The sequence below is a fragment of the Phodopus roborovskii genome, unplaced genomic scaffold, assembly GCF_943737965.1.
Source record: "Phodopus roborovskii unplaced genomic scaffold, PHOROB, whole genome shotgun sequence".
Taxonomy (NCBI): Eukaryota; Metazoa; Chordata; class Mammalia; order Rodentia; family Cricetidae; genus Phodopus; species Phodopus roborovskii.
This window is the reverse complement of record NW_026126460.1, coordinates 20,298,313-20,318,076: the sequence shown is the minus strand read 5'-3', so window position 1 is coordinate 20,318,076 and position 19,764 is coordinate 20,298,313. Positions and strand designations below refer to the sequence as shown.

Below are 19,764 nucleotides of genomic sequence, written 5' to 3'. Positions count from 1 at the left end.
AAACCCCCGGTGATGGAGGCTGCAGGCTGTCCTCTCATTTGAACTCCTCCCTCAGGGTCTGGCACACACTTCACCCTCAGCAAATAGTCTGGTGAGAGGTTGTTTTTTTCCCTGGGAGGTTCAACTCCATTCCACATGAAAGACAAGTCATTTGAATTCCCTTTTTTTTTTTTTTTTTAACTCTTGAGTTTCTTTCATCCCCTGGTCTCTCAGTAGCCACCAGGGAGCTGAGATCCAGGGGAAATGTGTGTGGAAGAGGGGCATTGGGAAAGGAGGGCAGGAGGCGTGGGTTCTCACCCACGGAGCCCACTGTGTGGGTTTTGCCCAGGCCTGAGGTCCGATTGGGCACTGTCCACTTCTGGAAGAGCTGCTGGAAGATGGCTGACTCGGCCCCATCGTTCTGCACCTCAACCTGTGTGCTCGGTGGGTACTGCTTGGCTTTGATGAAGTTCTGGGAAAACAAGGGGGCCACTGGAGGCTATCGCCTCCTGTCCCTAGTTTCCACACCCCCATGCAAGCCAAAGCCAGATCCACCTGGTTCCAACCCTGAACCTGCCCAGCCTCAACCCCAATGCTGACCCCAAACTTAACCCTACTAGCCTACTCCAATCAAGGCCAGGCCTGATAGTGTACCAGACCTAACACTCTAACCTCGACCTTGAGTCTTATACTGACCCCACACCTAACTCTAATACCAACAGCTCTGACCCCTAGCTTAACTACACCTCCTCTATTCTAATTCTAGAGCCCACTCCAATCCAACACTGACTGCAGACACAAACCCTGAGTAGGCATTGGCTCCAAGCCCACGCAATCCTTTTGAAGGAAGACTAGCCATTCCCTTCTCTAAGCCAAGCTCTGGCATGGGACGAGACACCCAATACCCTGGAGAGGGCCAGGATTGGCTGGTGGTCAGCTCAGTTATATGCTGAGAACCAGGAAGCTGGTGACCTATGGTCCTCAGCCCCCAACAACAGGGTCCATCTGCCCCCAGCCCTGCCCTACCAGAATCTTCCTTGGACTCTGCCTGGTGCTATCACCTGTTCTACTGCTGCGGCTAGGCCAGAAACTCGCAACCTGTGGGTCTTGACCTCTTCGGGGTCACATCAGATATTCTGCATATCAAATATCTATATTATGATTCACAATAGTAGCAAAACTACAGTTATAATGTATCGATGAAGTAATTTTATGCTTGGGGGTCACTACACCATAAGGAACTGTATTAAAGGGTCACAGTGTTAGGAAGCTTGTGAACCATTGGGCTAGACCCTTTCCTTACCAGGGCCTGGCTCATGGCTCCCTTCCTCTCCTGCTCATTAGCATTTTTCCCCTTCCACACGAAGATCTTCACACCTCCCTGGTCCAGGATGTAACAGTCCTAAAGTCAGTACAACAAAAACTAAATGAGTCTGTGATGTTGATAAGGGGGAGCTAGGCGGTGTCAGTTCTCCTATATCTGCTTTAACACTTCGTAGGTGTCGCTCACTAGGTGTCCTCCAGACCCTCTCACCTCATGTTTGAGCAGGTCCTGGGTAAGCGGCCGTGTAGCAACTTCCCTAACCACCAGTTTTCCTTCTGAGTCAGACACACTGCAGAACAAATCAAGGCATGGATAGCAGGTGCCACAGCCAGAACACCCTGCCCCAGCAAGGCCCTAGCACCCAGGAAGGCCCCAGCCCGGAACTCACTGGTACAGCTTGAGTGCAGCCTTAACTGCTGGCTCAACCACCGAGTCAGAAATCGCTGCTTTAAGCTCCTTGCGTTTGCCCAGCACGTGGTTCATGATTGCCATCAGCTGCGGAGAGTCCCCTTCACTCTCCCCATCCACCACACCCACGTAGGTGCGCCCACCCCGTTCCTGGTCTCGGATCTCTTTGGCCAAGGTCATGCCCTGCGGGAAAGTCATAGATGGTCCGTGAGGGTTGGCAGCAGATAGTGTAGTAGTGTTCACTACTCTGAATTCTGCTAGGCAAACCCCACAGCACCCTGCAAGGGGTGGAGACAAGGCTTTTCAGGTGTTTGTTGGAAACAGTAGGAAGCCATGGGAAAGTAGATTTCCTCATAGGTGGGTGGTCAGGGGGTGGGGGTGGGATTAGGGGTGCTTTGGGATGGTCTTGCTGGGCCCTTAGTTTTGACATTGTTGGGTGTTGGGAATCCATGGTTTTGTACAAAAGCTAACCCTTAAAGATGTTAGTACCACACTCAGCCTACCCAAGACACACACTCTCAGTACACATTCACATGTACATACCTATACACAAACACATTTACACACGTGGCTCAGTTCCATGAAAGTTCCCATAAGCATGCATATGCACACATAGTCCCCTGGGTGCCAGCTTCCATGTGCATGCACACTGTAGCTCACTCTTTTTCAGCCCAAAGTCCCTCCCTTCGTGGGCACTTTGGAGACCCTCAACCCTTGTGGATATTCATACTCGTGCTTCTGGCTCCAGCCTAGTTCCCAGCTCTCTTCATAGGACAGACCCTCTTCAGATAGCCAGCAGTGCCCTATTTCTCCCTGAGATCTTCCCCATCTCAGGCAGGATCTGGCCCTCCACTGTTCCTACTGTTCTCAAGCATAAGGCTGTGGGTTCTCGTCCCAAACAAAATGAAGCCTAGATTCCACCTGGTCATCTCCCCAGCCCATTTCTACTCTGAATTCAGATGAACTTCATTAGCTGGGTATACCATGTAAAAAAAAAAAAAAGACCTAACCCTTCCCCCCGCCCAACCTGCTGGCCTGTGAGACCTGCTGCCTGCTCACCATGATCCTGCTGAGCTGGAGGACTCCCTACCAGGCCACCTTCCTACCCTCGAATCTTATCTGATCCCCAAAGCCTCTCCCTGCATGCCTAGTGCCACACTCCTCCAGCAACCATTCCTCTAGTTCTCTTTCTTATGTGGCTCTTTGACAGGATGGCAGCTTCTGCACCTTCATCCATCCCTGGCTACCCAAGGCTGAGCATGGGGTCTGCCACACTACAGAGACCTATCCCACCTTAAGGATTAGTCGCAAGTACAGACAGCAGCATGGCTCTTCCCGTACATGAAGACTCTGGTCTACTTTCACTCCTACCCAGAAGTACCAGAGAGAAGTCTGTGGGGAGGGGGTAGCTGGGGGGAGAGCAGAGGCTTGACTAGGGCAGATGATGCTGAGTTACAGGGATGAGGTGCCCTGTCAGGGTTACCCGAAGTCTCTCCATGCGGTTACTCTCTGGTCCATTCCACTGGATGATAAGCTTGCCAAGGTCCAGCAGGAAGACATCCCCTCTGTTGAAACTCTTCCAGGACATCTCCACCTAGAGGACACAGGGAGGTCCAGAGCCCACTGAGAGACTCATCAGCATCCTTTCTAGCCACCCGCATTTTCCTCAGCCCTGCTAAGTTCATAGCTAGTGCCCTGGCTGGGCTAGCCCACCTCTCCAGCCATCACATTCCTCTTGCCCTTAACATGCAACAGTCGCTGGACATCACAGGAATTCGTTTCCACATGTTTCATGCCAGAAGCCACTCCTCCTTTCTTGATCCTGGGAAAGAAAGGAAAACTGACTCAAAGGCATTGGGTAAGGAGGTATGCCGTGGTCCTGAGCTGCTTGGGGCCCTCTGAGGCCCCAACTGGGACAGGCTGAGGCAAAGGAAATACTTAAGGTTCAAACATCAAAGTTACACCCGGGTTCAGTGTCCTGTGAGCCCTTGGTTGGCCTGTGGCGTGCTATTGCACCTGAGCCTGCAATGTAGGTCTTCCTGCCCCTTGCCCTAGCTCCCTGCCCTACAGAAGGGTTATACAAAAATAATCATGGTGATCTGGAGAAAAGAAAATGGGAATAAGGTCAGGGCCCCAGATATGGGGGGGGGGCTGAAGTGGAAGAAGGGAGTGATACCACTCAAATGTCTAGAGAATAACGCTGGGCTGTGTCAATGGGCAGAAAAGAGCAAGACTAAAAGGGGAGGTAGGGACTAGGGCTGATTGGTGAGCTTCGGTCTTCTACAACGAAAAGGCAATTCGGCTCTGGAGAAGCAGGTGTCTCAGTGAGAAAATTCAGCCCGACAGAATGTAAAACTTTTCTAGAAAAGGTAGAAGGTGTAGGTTGTTAGGGAAAGGCCTGATTAGAGAAGAGGGAGCAGCCAGCTGTGAGTTAGACTGAGGGGCGGGACTCAGTGTGATGGTCTGAAGGGCGGGGCTCGCTGTGATAGCTGGGGAGTCTCAGGCACTGGGCATTACCAGACACTTAAACAGAAGCTAAAGTACAGAATTCACCGGCCATAGCACAGGATTTTAGAGGAGCTCAAGGGGTAAGCCAGGCGAAAGTAGACTCAGAGGGACAGGGTCCAGGTCAGGGCAACAGCGGAAATAAAGGTGAGGAGTGAAAAGCTGGAGAAAAATGAGCAAAAACCATAGGAGCGTCCCACAATCCCCAGAGCTTCCTTCCTGGCCCAGGTCACTTCCCACTGTCCAGTCTCATACTGTAGGCTTTAGTGTCCCTGACTCTTCAGCCCAGTCCCAGCCCCTCCCCCCCACCGACCAGGCTTGGGAGCCTCCCCATTGCACCCCTCCCTACACAAGGCCTTGCTTGAAGTGGCCCCGGAAAGTTTCGCTCTCGTTGCCTTGGACCTCGCGGTGCTGGACAGCCCGGCCCTTCAGGTAGTCATCCATCTGTGTTGTGTAGATGGCAGCTGCCCCCTGCTCATCCTGGGATGAATTCTGGCCGATCCAGTAGTGGATATCGTAGGTCAGGGTGCTGCTGGTCTTGTGGATCTGGAGGAGGGGGGACATCTGTGTAGTGAGACCTAGGTTCCCATGGTCCCCTCTCCCATCCCACAGACTTGGACCCTGGGCCACAGGTGAGCCTGTCAGGAGCCCTGATTTGTGGCCCAGCTCAGTCACTGATTACTAATAGAAAACATGAAGTGGCTCTCCCTTCTCCGGAACTTGTTTTCACCTTGAAAATAACTCTTGTGGACTGATGCGTGCAGACTATCAGAGGCCAGTGAGGTGACAGACTATATGGGCAAACAAATGTGTTACAATTGTTCCTCATTGTCTGTGAGGGGTAGGACCTCCATGGATGCTCTATACTGTCCATGCTCAAGTCCCTTCTGTAAAATGGTGTCTGATGTTGGCATAAAATCTGGAAAATCTTGCTATGCTTAAAAATTATTCGTGTACATGTATGTGTATGTGTGTACATGCCTATGCTATGTGTGTTTAAGCACAGTTATAGGCATGTCCTGGTGTATATGTGGAGGTCAGAGAACAACTTTTGGGAGTTGGTCCTCTCTTACTGGACTTAAGGTTTTGAACTCGGGGAGTCGGGCACTTAGACTTGCTGAGCCATCTCCCTGGCTCAAGAATTAGCTTTGTTGTTATTGTTTTGTTGTTGTTGATACAGGGTCTCATGTAACCCAATCTGGGCAAGAATACTCTGGGATGGAAGATGACCTCCCATGATTTTTCTTTCTACCTCTGAGGTGCTGGGATTACTGGCCTGCATGCCAATGCATCCATCATGTAGGGCTTAGGTATCAAACTCGGGGCATCCTGGATGCCAGGTCAGTACTCTACCATTACTGGTTTTTCAAGACAGGGTTTCTCTGCGGCTTTGGAAGCTGTCCTCGAACTCACAGAGATCCTCCGGCCTCTGCCTCCTGAGTTCTGGAATTAAAGGTGTACACCACCACTGCCTAGCCATCCATTAAATTTTTAAAATTGTGTGTGTGTATCAGATCCCCTGGAAGTGGAGTTATAGGAGTTGTGAGCCAACCTACACAGGTGCTCTACAAGAACAGTATGCATTCTTAACCGAGCAGCCATTTCTCCAGGCCCCCAGATGAATTTTTTCTAAATATTTTTGAGCCATAGTTAGTTGGATCCATAGACATTCTGTGGACACAAATACCTGCTTCATACATAATGGTTGTATAAATACACCATAGCTGTTTTCAATCTGTGACACATGCTTCAGCCTTTCACTTAAGGTAAGAATGTGGTTAATTGTTAAGACAGGCATTGGTGGCTCATGCCTTTAATCCCAGCACTCAGGAGGCAAGAGGATCTCTGTGAGTTCGAGGTCAGCCTGGTCTAAAGAGCAGGTTTCAAGACAATCTCCAAAGCAGAGAAACCCTGTCTCAACCCACAAACCAAATAAATAAAAGAATGGGGTTAATTGTTTAACATATATCTTCAAAATTTAGAAGCAAGGTAGGCAAGAGAACTCAATGGGACCCACATGACAGAAAAAGAGACCTGACCCCTGCAGATTATCCTGTGACAGCATGTGCACTTTGGCATGTGTGCAACCATATATAAATACACATGTATGCACAGATTCACAAATAAATGCATAAATAAGTAAGCATAATTATGAAAAAAACATTCAAAATCAGAAGCAAATCAATATAAGAAAAGCACAAATGTCCTTAGTAGTGTAGGTGGTGCCAGGGTGTGCGAATATCAGGAAGGAGTATGAAGATGGCTGTGGGTTTTAGGGAGGTGGGCCAGGGCCATTGAAATGGCTCAGCACTTTGGCTGATGGCTTCAGTACAGTCTCTGGAACCCACATAGCTGAAGCAGAGAACTGACTCCCCAAGTTGTCCTCTGAACTCCACACCTTCTCCATGGCATGCATAAACACATATACACCCCCCCAAATATAATAATAATAATAATAATAAAAAGTGAATCAACTCAGAAGGTCCCATAAGACTGAATGAGTTCATGGCTCCAGAGCTAATACCCAGCAGGCTTTTCTCTCTATTTCCTACTTACAGCCAGGACTATATAGCAGTCGCCATCGAAGAAGCTTCCAAAGGAGCTGGAAGGAACAGGCACCATCTGCATAGCCTGAGGAGAGAAAGGTCACAGTCGCCATGGTGGCAAACATGTAGTCTTGCCTAGCTGGGAGACGGAAGGTATAGGACGCCTGGGTCCAGCCATCCTAGGCTGTTGTGTGTTGCGCCGATTATGTGGCTGCACTAAGTTTGGGATCAATACAGTGGTCTCCCAGGAGCAGGATACCATCAGACTACCTAGGGAGGAGTGAACTGATCCTGGTCAGGAAGATGTCACAGGAGCTACTAGAACCACCAGGTAGGGAATCTGACCAGGATATGTAGGAGGATGGGTGTTGAGGATGCATGGTCCAGCAAGGCTTAGGTGTTGCTTAGCGACAGAGTCCTTACCAAGTGTGGTCCTCAGTTCCTACCCCAGCACCACAAAATACCCCAAATCAAAAATATCAGGGCCCAAGAATGAAAAGTGGAGGAAAGGGAGGGTCGGGGAGGATGGAAGGGGGGGGGGAGAGGGAAAACGGTGGGAGCTAAAGAGGAAACCAAGCAGAGAAGGACAGCGTTAATGGGGATAAGGAAGTAGGAGAGGGCTAAAGGCAGATGAAGAAGAAATGGAGAAAAGGGGAGGGGGAGGGGTGTGGAGCTGGCTTCAGGTGGCCCCAGCATCTCCCTGAAGTGTGCAGAACATGGCTGGAAGAGACTGGGCAATGCCAGGCTTCCTCCACCCTCCTGAATCCCAGAGACCCCCTCCAGGCAGGGCTCACCTCGATTCTCCATATCTGTATCCCTGGAGTGGTGATGTTGAGAGAGCCTTTGACTTGAGCGGTCAATTTGGTCATGGTGGATGAGCCTAGAGGAGAAGGCATGTGAAAGCCAAGACCATGGAGCTAAGAGTGCCCCAGTCTCAGCCTAGAGGAAGGAGGAAGGGAAGCCGGCCCCCTAGTGGGGATGGGGGGTGGGGTTCTTAACCACTAGAGTCTGGTCTCCAGCCTTCCAGCTTTGATGGTAACCTCTCGCATTCAAGTGCCTACTTTGGCTCCCTTAGTACCTGTTACAGAGCCTGGCACTTAAAAGACACCCTTCCTGGGCTGGAGGAGAGATGGCTCAGTGGTTAAGAACATTTAGGTAGTCTTCCAGAGGTCCTGAGTTCAATGCCCAGCAACCACATGATGGCTCACAACCATCTGTAATGAGATCGTGTTCCCTCTTCTGGCCTGCAGGCATACATACCGGCAGAACACTAGATACACAATAAATAAATAAATCTTAAAAAAATAAAAAGATATCCTCCCTCCATGCTTTTGAAACAAGGACTTGCTTCATAGCCCAGACTGTCCTGTGTACTACCACCCCAGTTTAAGCTTCTTTAGTTTCAATCTCCCTGCTCTGTAGGCTTTTTGAGACAAGGTCTCATGTAGCCCAGGCTGGCCCTGAACTCACTATTTCAGATTGCAGATATGCACCACTAAGCCCGATTTTATGCAAAGAAAAGGGCCAGGGAGATTGCTCAGTTTAAGTGCTTGCCCTATCCCCAGGATTCATGTGAAAACGTGGTGGGGTATGCTTGTGATCCCACGCTGGGCAGTGGAGACCAGCATATCCCTGTCTTGGCCAATGGCCTAGCTGACTTGGTAAACTTAAGGCCAGTGGGTGACCCCATCCGGTGGGGGTGGGGGCAGTGGGGGAAGGGGGGGATGGCAGCAGCAAGTATGGAGATGGCTCAGTGAGAAGGTGAATGCAATTCCCGGAACCACATGGTGTAAGGAGAAAACTTCAACTAATTGTTCTCTGACCTACACATGTGCGCTGTAGTGTGCATGCATCCCTTCACATGTACACACACACACACACACACACACACACACACACAATTAAGATTTTTTAAATAGTGGTTAATACCTGAGGAATGACACCTGAGTTTGTTCTCTGGCTTCCACACACAGATACTTATGTGTGAGCACCTGCATACACACACACACACATACACACACAGAGAGAGAGGAAAAAGAAAGAAAGAAAATTGTCCTTGGAGTTCACAGCAGCTCGGCTCTATTCACAAGAGTGTCAAAAGCAACCACAGCCTGGAATACATAGTGAGCTCCGGCCACAACCACACAGAAGACGCTGTCTCAAAAAAAAAAAAAAAAGGTGGGGTGGGGTGGGGGAGTGGTGGTGATAGTAGTGGTGGGTGGGACCACAAATGTCCATCAGGAAATGAAGCAGGAAGTAGTATGTCCATACAAAGGAACACTATTAAACCATAAGATGGAGAACAGTAGTGACACATGTCCCCGTCACTAACTGTACCAAGAGAAAGGCGCCAGTCATAAAAGAATACATATTAAATCATCCCATTTACATGACCTTGTCAGACAGGCAAATCTGATGGAGCAGAGACTGTGGTTACTAAGTTTGGGTAGGGGAATAGGGTATTAGTGGGCACAGAGTTTCCTACTGGGATGACAAGAATGTGCTGGAACTGGAGAGTGGAGGGAGTTGCCTAGCGTTCTGAATGTGTTAAATGTCACATAATCAGGATAAAATGGGGACTGGGGCTGTAGCTCTGTGGCAGAGAGCTTGTTTAGCATGCATAAGGCTGGGGAAGGGGAGGAGTCCCACCCCCAGCTCCTAAATAAATAAATAGAATAAAATGACCTGGGTTGGTGATGAACACCTGTAACCCCAGCACTGGGGTGAAAGGCTGAAACAGAGATAGGATAAATTTAGGGTCAAGGCAGCCTGGGATATTCTATAGATGGATGGATGGATGGATGTCCATCTTTTGAGTAATTTGCCATAATAATATAAGAAAGCATGCTTGTCCCTCACCAGGCCCCACCAACATTCTCCAATCACTGATCACTGCCTAGAATCAGCCAGCGCTTTTAAGCACTGAGTCATCTCTCCAGCCCGCCCCCCCCAGAATAATTTTTATTTTTATTTGGGGGACAGGGTTTCTCTGTGTAGCCCTCACTGTCCTGGAACTCACTCTGTAAACCAGGCTGGCCTCGAACTCAGAGATCTGCCTCCCAAGTGCTTGGGATTAAAGGCGTACACCGCCACACCCAGCTGTTGCCCAGCTGTTCCTATAAGGGCAAGGACCATTTCTGTCTGCTCAGTACTAAATCCCCAGCATTAAATTGGGTGTGGTATCCAACACCTATAATCCCAATACTCAGGTGGAGACAGGAAGAGCAGGAGCTAAAGGTTATCCTTGGCTATATTGCAGGCTTGAGTCCAGCTTGGGCTTGGTAAGATGCTTCCCAACAATAATTAGGTGTTAGAAAAATGGCCCAAATGGAATGAGAAAAACAACACCCAAAAATTCATTCTCTGCCACATGTGTGCTGTGGCATGCACATGCCTACATATACACAGTCAGTCAATGTCATTTTTAAATATTAACTCTCCAGCATTTAGTACACCAGTTCTCGGTTGGATGCATAAATGAATGAAGGAAAGCAGGGAATGAGTAAAGAGAAAGATAATGTTTGGAAGGATGGATGGATGGGTGGGTGGGTGGGTATGGGTAGATGGTTGGGTGGATTGGTGGGTGGATGGATGGGTGGGTGGGTGTGGATGGATGGATGGGTGGGTGGGTAGGTGTGGATGGATGGATGGGTTGGTGGGTAGGTGTGGATGGATGCATGGGTGGGTGGGGATGGATGGATGGATGGGTGGGTGGGTGGGTGGGTGGATGGATGGGTGGGTGGGTGGATGTGGATGGATGGATGACAGGCAGAGAGAACCTGCCACCACTGTTAACTACCCTCCATCCACTGGGCTCAAAGAAGCCTCCCCTTCCCAAGCTGTCCTTCTTTCTGTTTGGACTTGTAGCAGTGTTTGTTCCAGCTGCTGATCAGAGTCACCTGGGAGCTTTTTAAAAATACTGATGCTCCTGAGCTCCGAGCCTGCATCCCCAGGGGCTCTGATTTAATTAGGCCAGAATGGGGCTCAGGGCTTGGATACTTTATTTATGCCAGAGATGAGACCTGAGTCCTTTGAAAACTGGCCAGGATTCCTGTTGTGAGCCACAATGAGAACTACTTGTGCCTGGTTATTCTCATGTCATTTCTCAACGCTCTCCACCAGGATGAGAGCCAACCATTCTCCACGTGCCTGCCCCAAGCCGAGCAGGTGTCAGTCACCCTCTGTGACTGGTCCTTGGCCTAGTGACTAACAAGTGCAAGGTCAAGTGCCCCACGTTGACAGCTCCATCTCTCCAGCTAATCTCTCTGTGCACTTTGACTTTGAGTCATGTCTTGGATAATAAACGACTTGGCCTTTACCTCCTGTGGCCTCCTTCTTCTGAGCCCTACATGGTGGCTTATCTTATGATATTCTGCCCACTGTGGTCAGCCTGCCCCTTGGTGGTCCAGGCCACCTATTCGTCTGGGGCAGCTTGCTGTGTTTGCAGAAGCTCCATGGGCCTGACTTCATTTGATATCCCTGTTGCATGGCCTCCAACAGCTCCTATTCCTTAACATGAAGGGCACACACAGCACACATACAATCCTCTTGGTTCAGCAAGACCAGCTTGAGTACAATGAACAGTATTTTCTGTTTTGCTCCTGCCATCTTTGTTACAATGACTCTCTAAGACTGCACTTCCTACACAGGGTGGTGGTGGCACAAGCCTTTAGTCCCAGCACTTGGGAGGCAGAGACAGGTGGATCTTTGTGAGTTCGAGACTAGCCTATAAGAGCTAGTTCCAGGACAGCCTCCAAAGCAACAGAAAAAAAAAAACCAAAAAAAAAAAAAAAAAAAAAAAAAAAGGCTGCACTTTCTAGGTGAGGGATGTGGGTCACGGGTGAGCTAGGAGCAGAGGCCTTCCAGATGAACTGTCCTGCAGAAAATTGGCAGCAGGATGAACTAATGTTAGACATGGGGGCGTTTGCTGTCATCAAGGAGGGGACAAAGGCTTGCTGCTTCTCCCTGAAGAAAAGTGAGATTGGGCCATCCTACCCCTGCCTCAACAGCCTAAACAGCCTAAACAGAGGGAGGACAGCCTCCTTAGGGCCAAGTGGGAATGGCTGGTTCTACAAGGTGGCATTCCAACCCATGGCACTTCCAGCTGTTCCTGTGCCCACGTTGGTCAGAGCAAACACCTCTCTCTCTGACAAACCCATCTCCCCTAAACTTCAGGGAGGACCCAGGGCCTGGAACTTCCAGCAAGGAACCTGGGGTGGATATGTTCCTCAACTTGAACTCACTGGCTAATTGAACTCACTGGCTTACCCTGGGTCCCCACCCTTCCATGGACCTAGCCCTAGGAGGATACTTGGCATCCAGGAAACCAAAAGGAAAACCAAAAGTCTGTGTAGGATTTGTGTAGGATCTCAGACACCTCCCTCCTTCCCTTCTGTCCCAACAGTCTGTCCATTCACACTCTCTTCTGGCACTCTACCTTCTAGAATATTTACCTGGCTGCTGCCTGGTCCCCAGGTTGACCGATCTTTGCTTCCCTACCTCTTTTATACTCTTCTGGACTCAGTCAGGACACACTTCCTACAGGAAGCCTGCCCGGGTTTCTTAGGATGGCAAGGAGTCCTTTTCTCGGGTTCCACTGTGTCCCAGGCTGAGGTCTTTCTTAGCTTAGTGGCAAAAAGGCCTATTCATAAGCCTAAAGTCCCAAAGTTCCATGACCTACACAGATGGCATTTTTTTTTTTTTTTTATGGTAGTGGTTTCTTTTTGGATTTTTTTTTTTTTTTTTTTTTGAGACAAAATCTCACACTATAGCCAGGCTAGCCTCAAACTCATAGCAATCCTTCTGCTTCAGCCTCTCAAGTGCTCAAATTACACACATGCTTGTAGCTGCCAGCTCATTGCCCATAGTAGGTACACAACTAGCACACATACAGCTGAAATACATAGATGAACAGAAATGGGTTAATTTAAGTTGTAAGAGCTAGTTAATAATAAGCCTGAGCTATCAGCCAAGAATTTGTAATTAATATAAGCCTCAGTGTGTTTATTTGGGAGCTGCTGAAGGGATAGAAACTTATACCTACAATACCTGATTGGCTTTAGAGAGATTTAGGGTCTCAATGTCTTCAGCCACCCATCTTTCCTTATTTACTATTCTATTATTCTTGAGGTACAACTTTAGGGAACTCTAGGGTACTGCTATGAGTCTTACTTCCCAGTATGCTGCTCGTAATTGGACAGGAGTGTAGTAACATAGAGGGTTAGGTCACTCTTCCTTATACAAAGGATACCCTCCTGCTGGCCAGGGCCTGGGAGCCCACCAGAAGCAGACACTCCCAACCTCTAAGTGACAGGAAGATTCTTGAGCAGACAACCATGTACAGAGTGAGTCCCAAAACTCTGGACAGGCTAGACTTTCATGCCCAGCTCTGGTAAATAGACCAGGTGATTGGGGACACAGAGGGGCCACTTCTAGGGCAGGAGCGATGTCCAGGCCTGACAAGGCCTAAGGCCCTGTAGCCTCCAACTCTTCCCTCCCTCTGGCTTCAATCACTGGATTCATAAGCCAAGGACCTGAGGTCCCAAGAGTGTCACGGGAACGGTGACACAAAGAAAGAAAAAAAAAAAAAAAACTGTTTCCAATAAGGAAGAAATGGACGAAGACATGAGCAGAGAGAGAATGAATATAGTCAAGGAGACCAATAACCCTAGCTTTCTCAGAACTGTCCTGATTTTCATTCTAGAAATCTGAGCCCCAGGATCCACCTTAGCCTCGGGCGCTCTGCATGGAAGGCACCCACCGTAAAATAAGGGTGACTTACAGGCTGGGGTGCCTGTGAATTCCTTCCTTGAAGGCCCAGGACAGCATGCTCCCTTCTAGCTTTGTCCAGAATCTCAGGAAATGCCTAACCTCATCCTCAAACCTGCACCAACGTGCTACAGACATCCCAGGCTGCCAGAGAGAAGCAAAGACCCTGTCCCCTCCAACCACCTGTGGTCCCCATGTGTCCCCACCCAATTGCCTTACCTGTCTGGAAGAGGCAGCCACCACCTGGGAGATCTTAGGAAGTTGTGGCAAGCTGGCTGCAGGAGAGCGACCTTTGTCCTCACCCCCCCTCCTAGGAACTTCCTTCACCATATAAGGGAAGATAGGGCCCTAGAGAGAGAGAGAGAGAGAGAGAGAGAGAGAGAGAGAGAGAGAGAGAGAGAGAGAGACAGAGACAGAGACAGAGACAGAGACAGAGACAGAGACAGAGAATAGATGAGGGGGTGGGGTGGTAGATGCCCAGGTCCCTGGGAACCTAGAGCTCAGCAACAGCCTGACAGCTAGAGCTGGTGTGTGCCCCGCCCTTGGCCCTGGAGCTCCAGGAATGGGGTGCATTTCCGCTCCTGATCTGGGCTCTCTCCCTGCAGGTGGACAACTCCCACCAGGGCAGGCCACAGGTGCCTGGACAATTCTCCCTTCCCACCAAGAGGGGAACTCAACTGACCACTCTCCGGCCCTAGAGGGATGGCAAGGGAGGGGCGGGGGAACGAGGGTGGGGGGGACTGGGGAGGACGGAGGGGGGCGGACTCCAGGGTCCTTGCTGCTGAAACTTAGATACACAGGCCAGGGCTCACACGTGGGTCCTCGTGGGACAGGAAGCGCCCCTGCCACCCCTACAGGCCACTTCTATTGGGCATGACCCTCGCTCAGAGGGCACAGAAAGCTTCCAGTCCTCCCCTTTCAGAGCCACGGGCTCCACCTGGAGGTTTTATGAGCTACCATAAACCAGAGCCTTTGAACCCTGCTCTGCTGCCTTCTCCCAGGAGTCAAGGGCCTCCACCTCCTGCCCTGAACCTGGAGATCTGCCTCGCTGCCCTCTGCTGTAAGTCTCACTTGGAGACGAGCTTTGAGCATAAACTGGAAACAGTGGTCAATGATTCCCTTCCCTTGCTGCCTGTAGAACTTCTGTCACCTTGGAATCTTGGTCCTTCAGGAGGGCAAGATGAAGAGGGTGGGATGAGGGAAGGCTGCCCCACCCCCCCACCTTCCCAAGAGCCTAAGAGACCGAATTGTATGTTTGTGTGCTGCGTGTGCACACGTGCACGAGGGCCCACGAACAGTCAGTGAGAAAGTAAACACACCGCAGGTGCTGTTTTGTTGTGAAATAATGTAGCAGCACCCTTTCTTGTGAATGAAAAGGAGTGTAAGCAAAATGGAAAGTAAACAACTCCAGGATGGATATTACCCATGAGCTGGTGCTGGTAGTCTACTTTGAAGTATTTCAGATACTGTAAGCATAAATCTTCTACCAGCATGGGTATTTATACTTTTTACCAGCACATACACCTCCTAGGTTATTTATTTATTTTTATGTGTATGGATGTTTTGGCTGAATGTATGTCTGTGTAGTGTGTGTGTGGTGCCTGTACCAAAAGAGGATGTGGACTTTTCAGGAAGTAGCATTAGGGATGCTTGTGAGCCACCCTACACGTGCAGGGAACAGAACCTAGATCTCCTGGAAGAGCAGCAAGTGCTTTTGGTAGGCGAGCCATCTCTCCAGTTCCACATATACCTTTTAAAACAATTAATTAATGACTATTATTACCATCGTAATTATTATCATTGTATGTGGAGGTCAGAGAACAACTTTCAGGAGTGGGTTCCCCCTTCCACTGAAGGTTCCAGGGCCAGCTAGCAAGTCCTCGAGCTTGTGCGATGACTGTCTTTACCCACGGAGCCATCTTACTGGCCCGTATACATTTGTTTACATTATCGTTTTCAGTCTTCTCACAGTATATTCTAATAACAGCAAAGCTCATGCTAACAAATAGCTCAGGATTGGGTCTTCAAACTCTATCCAGCTATTCTCATTGCTAAATATTTGCCATTAGACTACATCCATTATCAGTGTGGGTGTGGACTCGTCATACAGCATTCAGCACACACCTGCCGTGTACAAGACCCTGGGTTGAGTTCCCATATTTCCACCAAAAAAAGTTAAGAATTTCTACCAGTACTGGCTGTGGCTGCCCATGCCAGGAGGATTTGCTGAAGGAGGCAGAGGCAGGAGGATCACAAAGTGAAGGCCTGCCTGGGCTACACATTTAGCCAGGGGGTGATGGTGCACATCTTTAATCCCAGCATTTAGGAGGCAAAGGCAGGCGAATCTCTGTGAGTTTGAGGCCAGCCTGGTTTATAGAGTGAGTTCCAGGACAGGCTCCAAAGCTACAGAGAAACTCTGTCTCAAAAACAAAACAAAACAAAACAAAAACCCCAAAACAACCAAGTATGACAACCATCTGTGGATTGAGGAGTTAGCATATTTGCCAGGGGTATTTGATGTGTATAAATATATATATTTTAAAGCAAGTTGTATGGAATATCGTTACTCTGCAAGCCAGTATTTATCACTTTTTTGCTGTGTAGCTGGAATATGGTATTTATACCATCATCATCTCTCCAGTCCACAGTCCACTGATTATCTGCACACTGACCTTATCAGCTTTTTTATATGCAGTCAGATCATGAACAAGAGTTTCCTCCAGCTGTCATGTCTCATCAGCGGTTTTTAATCTGGAAAAGCCCCTCCCCTTTCCCCATGACATCAGCTTACCTAGGTCAAGAGAACCTCTCATAGGATGTTTGCCTCATGGATGGCCCCAGTATTCCCTTATGGTATTATTTATTCATGCTTTAAAAACAGGAACAGCAAAACCCAAACACACAGGTCTCATGTAGTCCACGCGGCCTCAAACTTGCTTTGTATCCGAGGGTGATCTTGAACTTCTGACCCTCCTGCTCCCACCTCCCCACTGTTGGGATCACCTATGTTTCTTAAGGACGTGCTAGGATTGATCTTGATGCTCTGTGTATGCCAGGCAAGCACTATTTCAGCTGAGCTACCTCCCCAATCCCTAGAGTAGAAATTCAGATTGATTTATTGTTTTATAGAGACAGACTCTCACTCAGTAGCTGGGCTGACTTGGAACTCACAGTCTTCATGTGCCAGCCATTAAGCATGTGCCAGCTTGCTTAAAAAAAAAATTATTTCCTTATATTGTGTGTGATGGTGCATGCTTAGAACTTTGGAGGTAGAAGCAGAAAATCAGAAGTTCGAGACCATCCATCCTCAGCTGCATAGTGAGTTCGAGGCCAGTTTGGGCTATATGATATCCTGCCACAAACAAAATATTGACTTTTCGGCATTATGTTAATATTTTTTGTTCTCCTACCATTTCTTAAAGCCTAAAGTAGATTCCATTTAAACACTTTCTTCAGAAATACTTTAGAGACCTGCCTTCGCAAAGAAAACCATGGTTAAGTATCACTGAAGAATCTTCCAAAGGCGAGATATCAATCCAGTAGGTCTGGGGTGGGGCCAGAGGTTCTGCATTGCTTAGAAGTCCTGGGAGATGCTGATACTGCTGAGAACGAGAACAAGGTCAAAGGTGATGACACTGAATTGCATCAGAGGATACTCAGTGTCAAGTTATTCCAGCATAAGCAACCTGAAGCCTGATGTCTAGCTGACTGCAGCAGGTTTACCACTTTCAATTAGGAATCATTCTGTTATCCATAGTGTGCAGCTGTGCTCCCAGCCGCCCAACCAACAGAGACAGGGGAATTGTTTGAGTTCAAGAGTTCAAGGCCAGCCTGGGTAACAAGGGAGACCACAGCAGCTCAAGAAAAAAAAAAAAAGACCCACCACAACAAATAGAAGTCACAGTTATGACAGTTTGGTGCAAACACACAAAGCCTTTGATTTTGATTTCTTCCTATTTCATTAGCATATTGTAATTAATATTTTAAAAAATTACAGGGCTAATGATTAACCATGGGGCTTTGTGTAGAGTAGGCAGATGCTAAACTAACTTACCTCTTAGACCTCTTCTTCCCTTCCTGGGGAAGAGGGAGGCCATAATGTTCCAACTTATAAATTTCTATCCTACTGGTTTGTTTTGGTTCGTTTGCTTTTTGTTTTTTTGGGTTTTTTTGGTTTGTTTTTTTGTTTTTTGAGACAGGTTTTTTTTTTTTGTGTGTGTGTGTAATAGTCTTGGAACTCACTTTGTAGATCAGGCCGGCCTTGAATTTACAGAGGTCTACCTGCCTCTGCCTCCCAAGTCTAGGACCCGAGTATGCACCACCATTCTCGGCTTGCCTTTCCTGACTACATAGCATTCTCTGGTGTAGCTATACCAAGGTCTACTTAACTAGTAGTCCCTTATTGTAAAACCCATCAGCCCGTTGCGGTGGAGCCCACCTGTAACATAGCACGTGGGTAGTAAAGGCTCAAAACTCACAAGTTCCAAGTTGGGACTGGGGTGTCACCCAGCAGGTAGCGCCCTTACCTACCAGCTGCAAAGACGTAGATTCAGTCTGAATCATAATGTAAACTGGACACAGTGGCACATAGGAGATGGAAACAGGAAGCTGCAGAGATGGTCCAGATGTTGAGAGAACATGCTGGGCAGCAGTGGTGCACGCCTGTAATCCCAGGATTGGGGAGGCAGAGGCATGTAGACCTCTGAGTTCCAGGCCAGCCTGGTTTACAGAGTGAGTTTCAGGACAGCTGTGGCTACACGGGGGGGGGGGGGGGGGGGGGGGGTACTTTCTGCTCTTGCAGAAGCCCAAGGTTTGGTTCTCAATACCCACAGGGTGGTTCAAGTCCAATACCCTCTTCTGTCCTCTACAGACACAGCATACATGTGGTACACATGCATGTAGGGAAAACATTCATATGTACATGAATTTTTTAATAAATAAAGCTTACAAGAAGCCCAGTGTCATTTTTGGCTACATAGTGAATATGAAGTCAGCCCAATCAACAAAACAAACCCAAACCGTGCTGGTGAGATGGCTCAGTGGGAAAGGCTTTGTTGCTAACTGTGAGGACCTGAGTACATTCCCGGGAACTTCTCTGGTAGGAGGGAACCCCTGCAAGGTGTCCTCTGAACTCTCCATGTTTGCACTTGAGCACATACACTAAATTAATTAACTAAGAAACAAAGGAAGTAAAAACATTTTCTCAGATATTGCTGGTTCATTTTCCAAGGTCTTACCATTTTATATGACAGGCTGCAGCGCTGTGTTGTCTGTTTCCTGCAGTGTGTGTGTGAGAGAGACAAGCAAATAAGAGTATCTGCTCCGCACCAGGCATGATTAGAAGTATATTTACTGGTTGTGTCTCTACAGCTAGATGAGGAGCCACTCCCCTCCTTCCTCACCCCTGCCCAGTTCCTTTATCTCCTCCAACATCCATCCTGCCTTCCTGTCTATCTCTTCACTCTGCCACTGCCCCGTACAGGCCCTTCCTCATCTCCAGTACTCGGACTGTGTTCTCCTAGTCCGGTCTCACTACCCCTCATTTAGTTTCCAGTGTGCAGGTGACAGGTGTGACTACTCCTCATGTAGTTTCCAGTGGCAGGTGGACAGGTGTTTTCATGCCCTTTCCTGCTCATGGGATCTTCATGTCCCTTCATTTGTACCCTATGCCTATAAAATAACACTTTCACTGGACCTGGTGGTACATGCCTATAATCCCAGGACCTTAGGAGAGTGAGATAGGCGGATTGCCATTCAAGGTCAGCCTGAATTACATATCAAGTATCAGAGCTACATACCAAGACCTCATCTCAAAAATTAACAAATGAATTAAAAAGAAAGAAGAACCGACAATGTAGCTCCATTTGGGAGAGTGCTTGCCTAGAAAGCCCCAGGTCGGATCCTCAGAGCCCCATAAACCCAGTGTGGTGGCTCATGCCTGTGATCCCATTGCTGGAGAGGGGCAGGCAGGAGGATCAGGAGTTCAAGATCATCCTAACACAGTAAGTTACATAGTAAATGTGAGATTAGTCTGTACTTAAATAAACTAAAACACTATGAAAATAAAAGTAAGTCAGATGTGGCACATGCCTTTAATGCCAGCACTGGGGAGGCAGAGGCAATGGATCTCTGAGTTCAAGTCCAACCTGGTCTACAGACTAAATTCTAGGGCAGCAAAGACTACCCAGAGAAACCCAGTCTCAAATAAAATAAAATAAAATAATAAAAAATAAA

At 48.5% G+C, this 19,764-nt stretch overlaps 1 protein-coding gene across 1 annotated transcript in view; it reads right to left on the bottom strand.

Moving 5' to 3' along the window:
* The window catches only part of Vil1 (villin 1), a 31,746-nt gene extending 17,919 nt beyond the window's left edge, over positions 1–13,827 (bottom strand). Inside the window, exons 1-10 of the mRNA XM_051190463.1 lie at positions 13,750–13,827; positions 7,557–7,642; positions 6,773–6,847; positions 4,566–4,762; positions 3,425–3,533; positions 3,195–3,305; positions 1,692–1,894; positions 1,514–1,592; positions 1,283–1,381; positions 298–451 (exon numbers count right to left, since the gene is read on the bottom strand). Of these exons, the coding sequence (XP_051046420.1) occupies positions 298–451; positions 1,283–1,381; positions 1,514–1,592; positions 1,692–1,894; positions 3,195–3,305; positions 3,425–3,533; positions 4,566–4,762; positions 6,773–6,847; positions 7,557–7,631 (1,102 nt within the window). The 5' untranslated portion in view covers positions 7,632–7,642; positions 13,750–13,827. The remainder of the gene's footprint in view (positions 1–297; positions 452–1,282; positions 1,382–1,513; positions 1,593–1,691; positions 1,895–3,194; positions 3,306–3,424; positions 3,534–4,565; positions 4,763–6,772; positions 6,848–7,556; positions 7,643–13,749) is intronic.
* Positions 13,828–19,764: the final 5,937 nt, after the last annotated feature.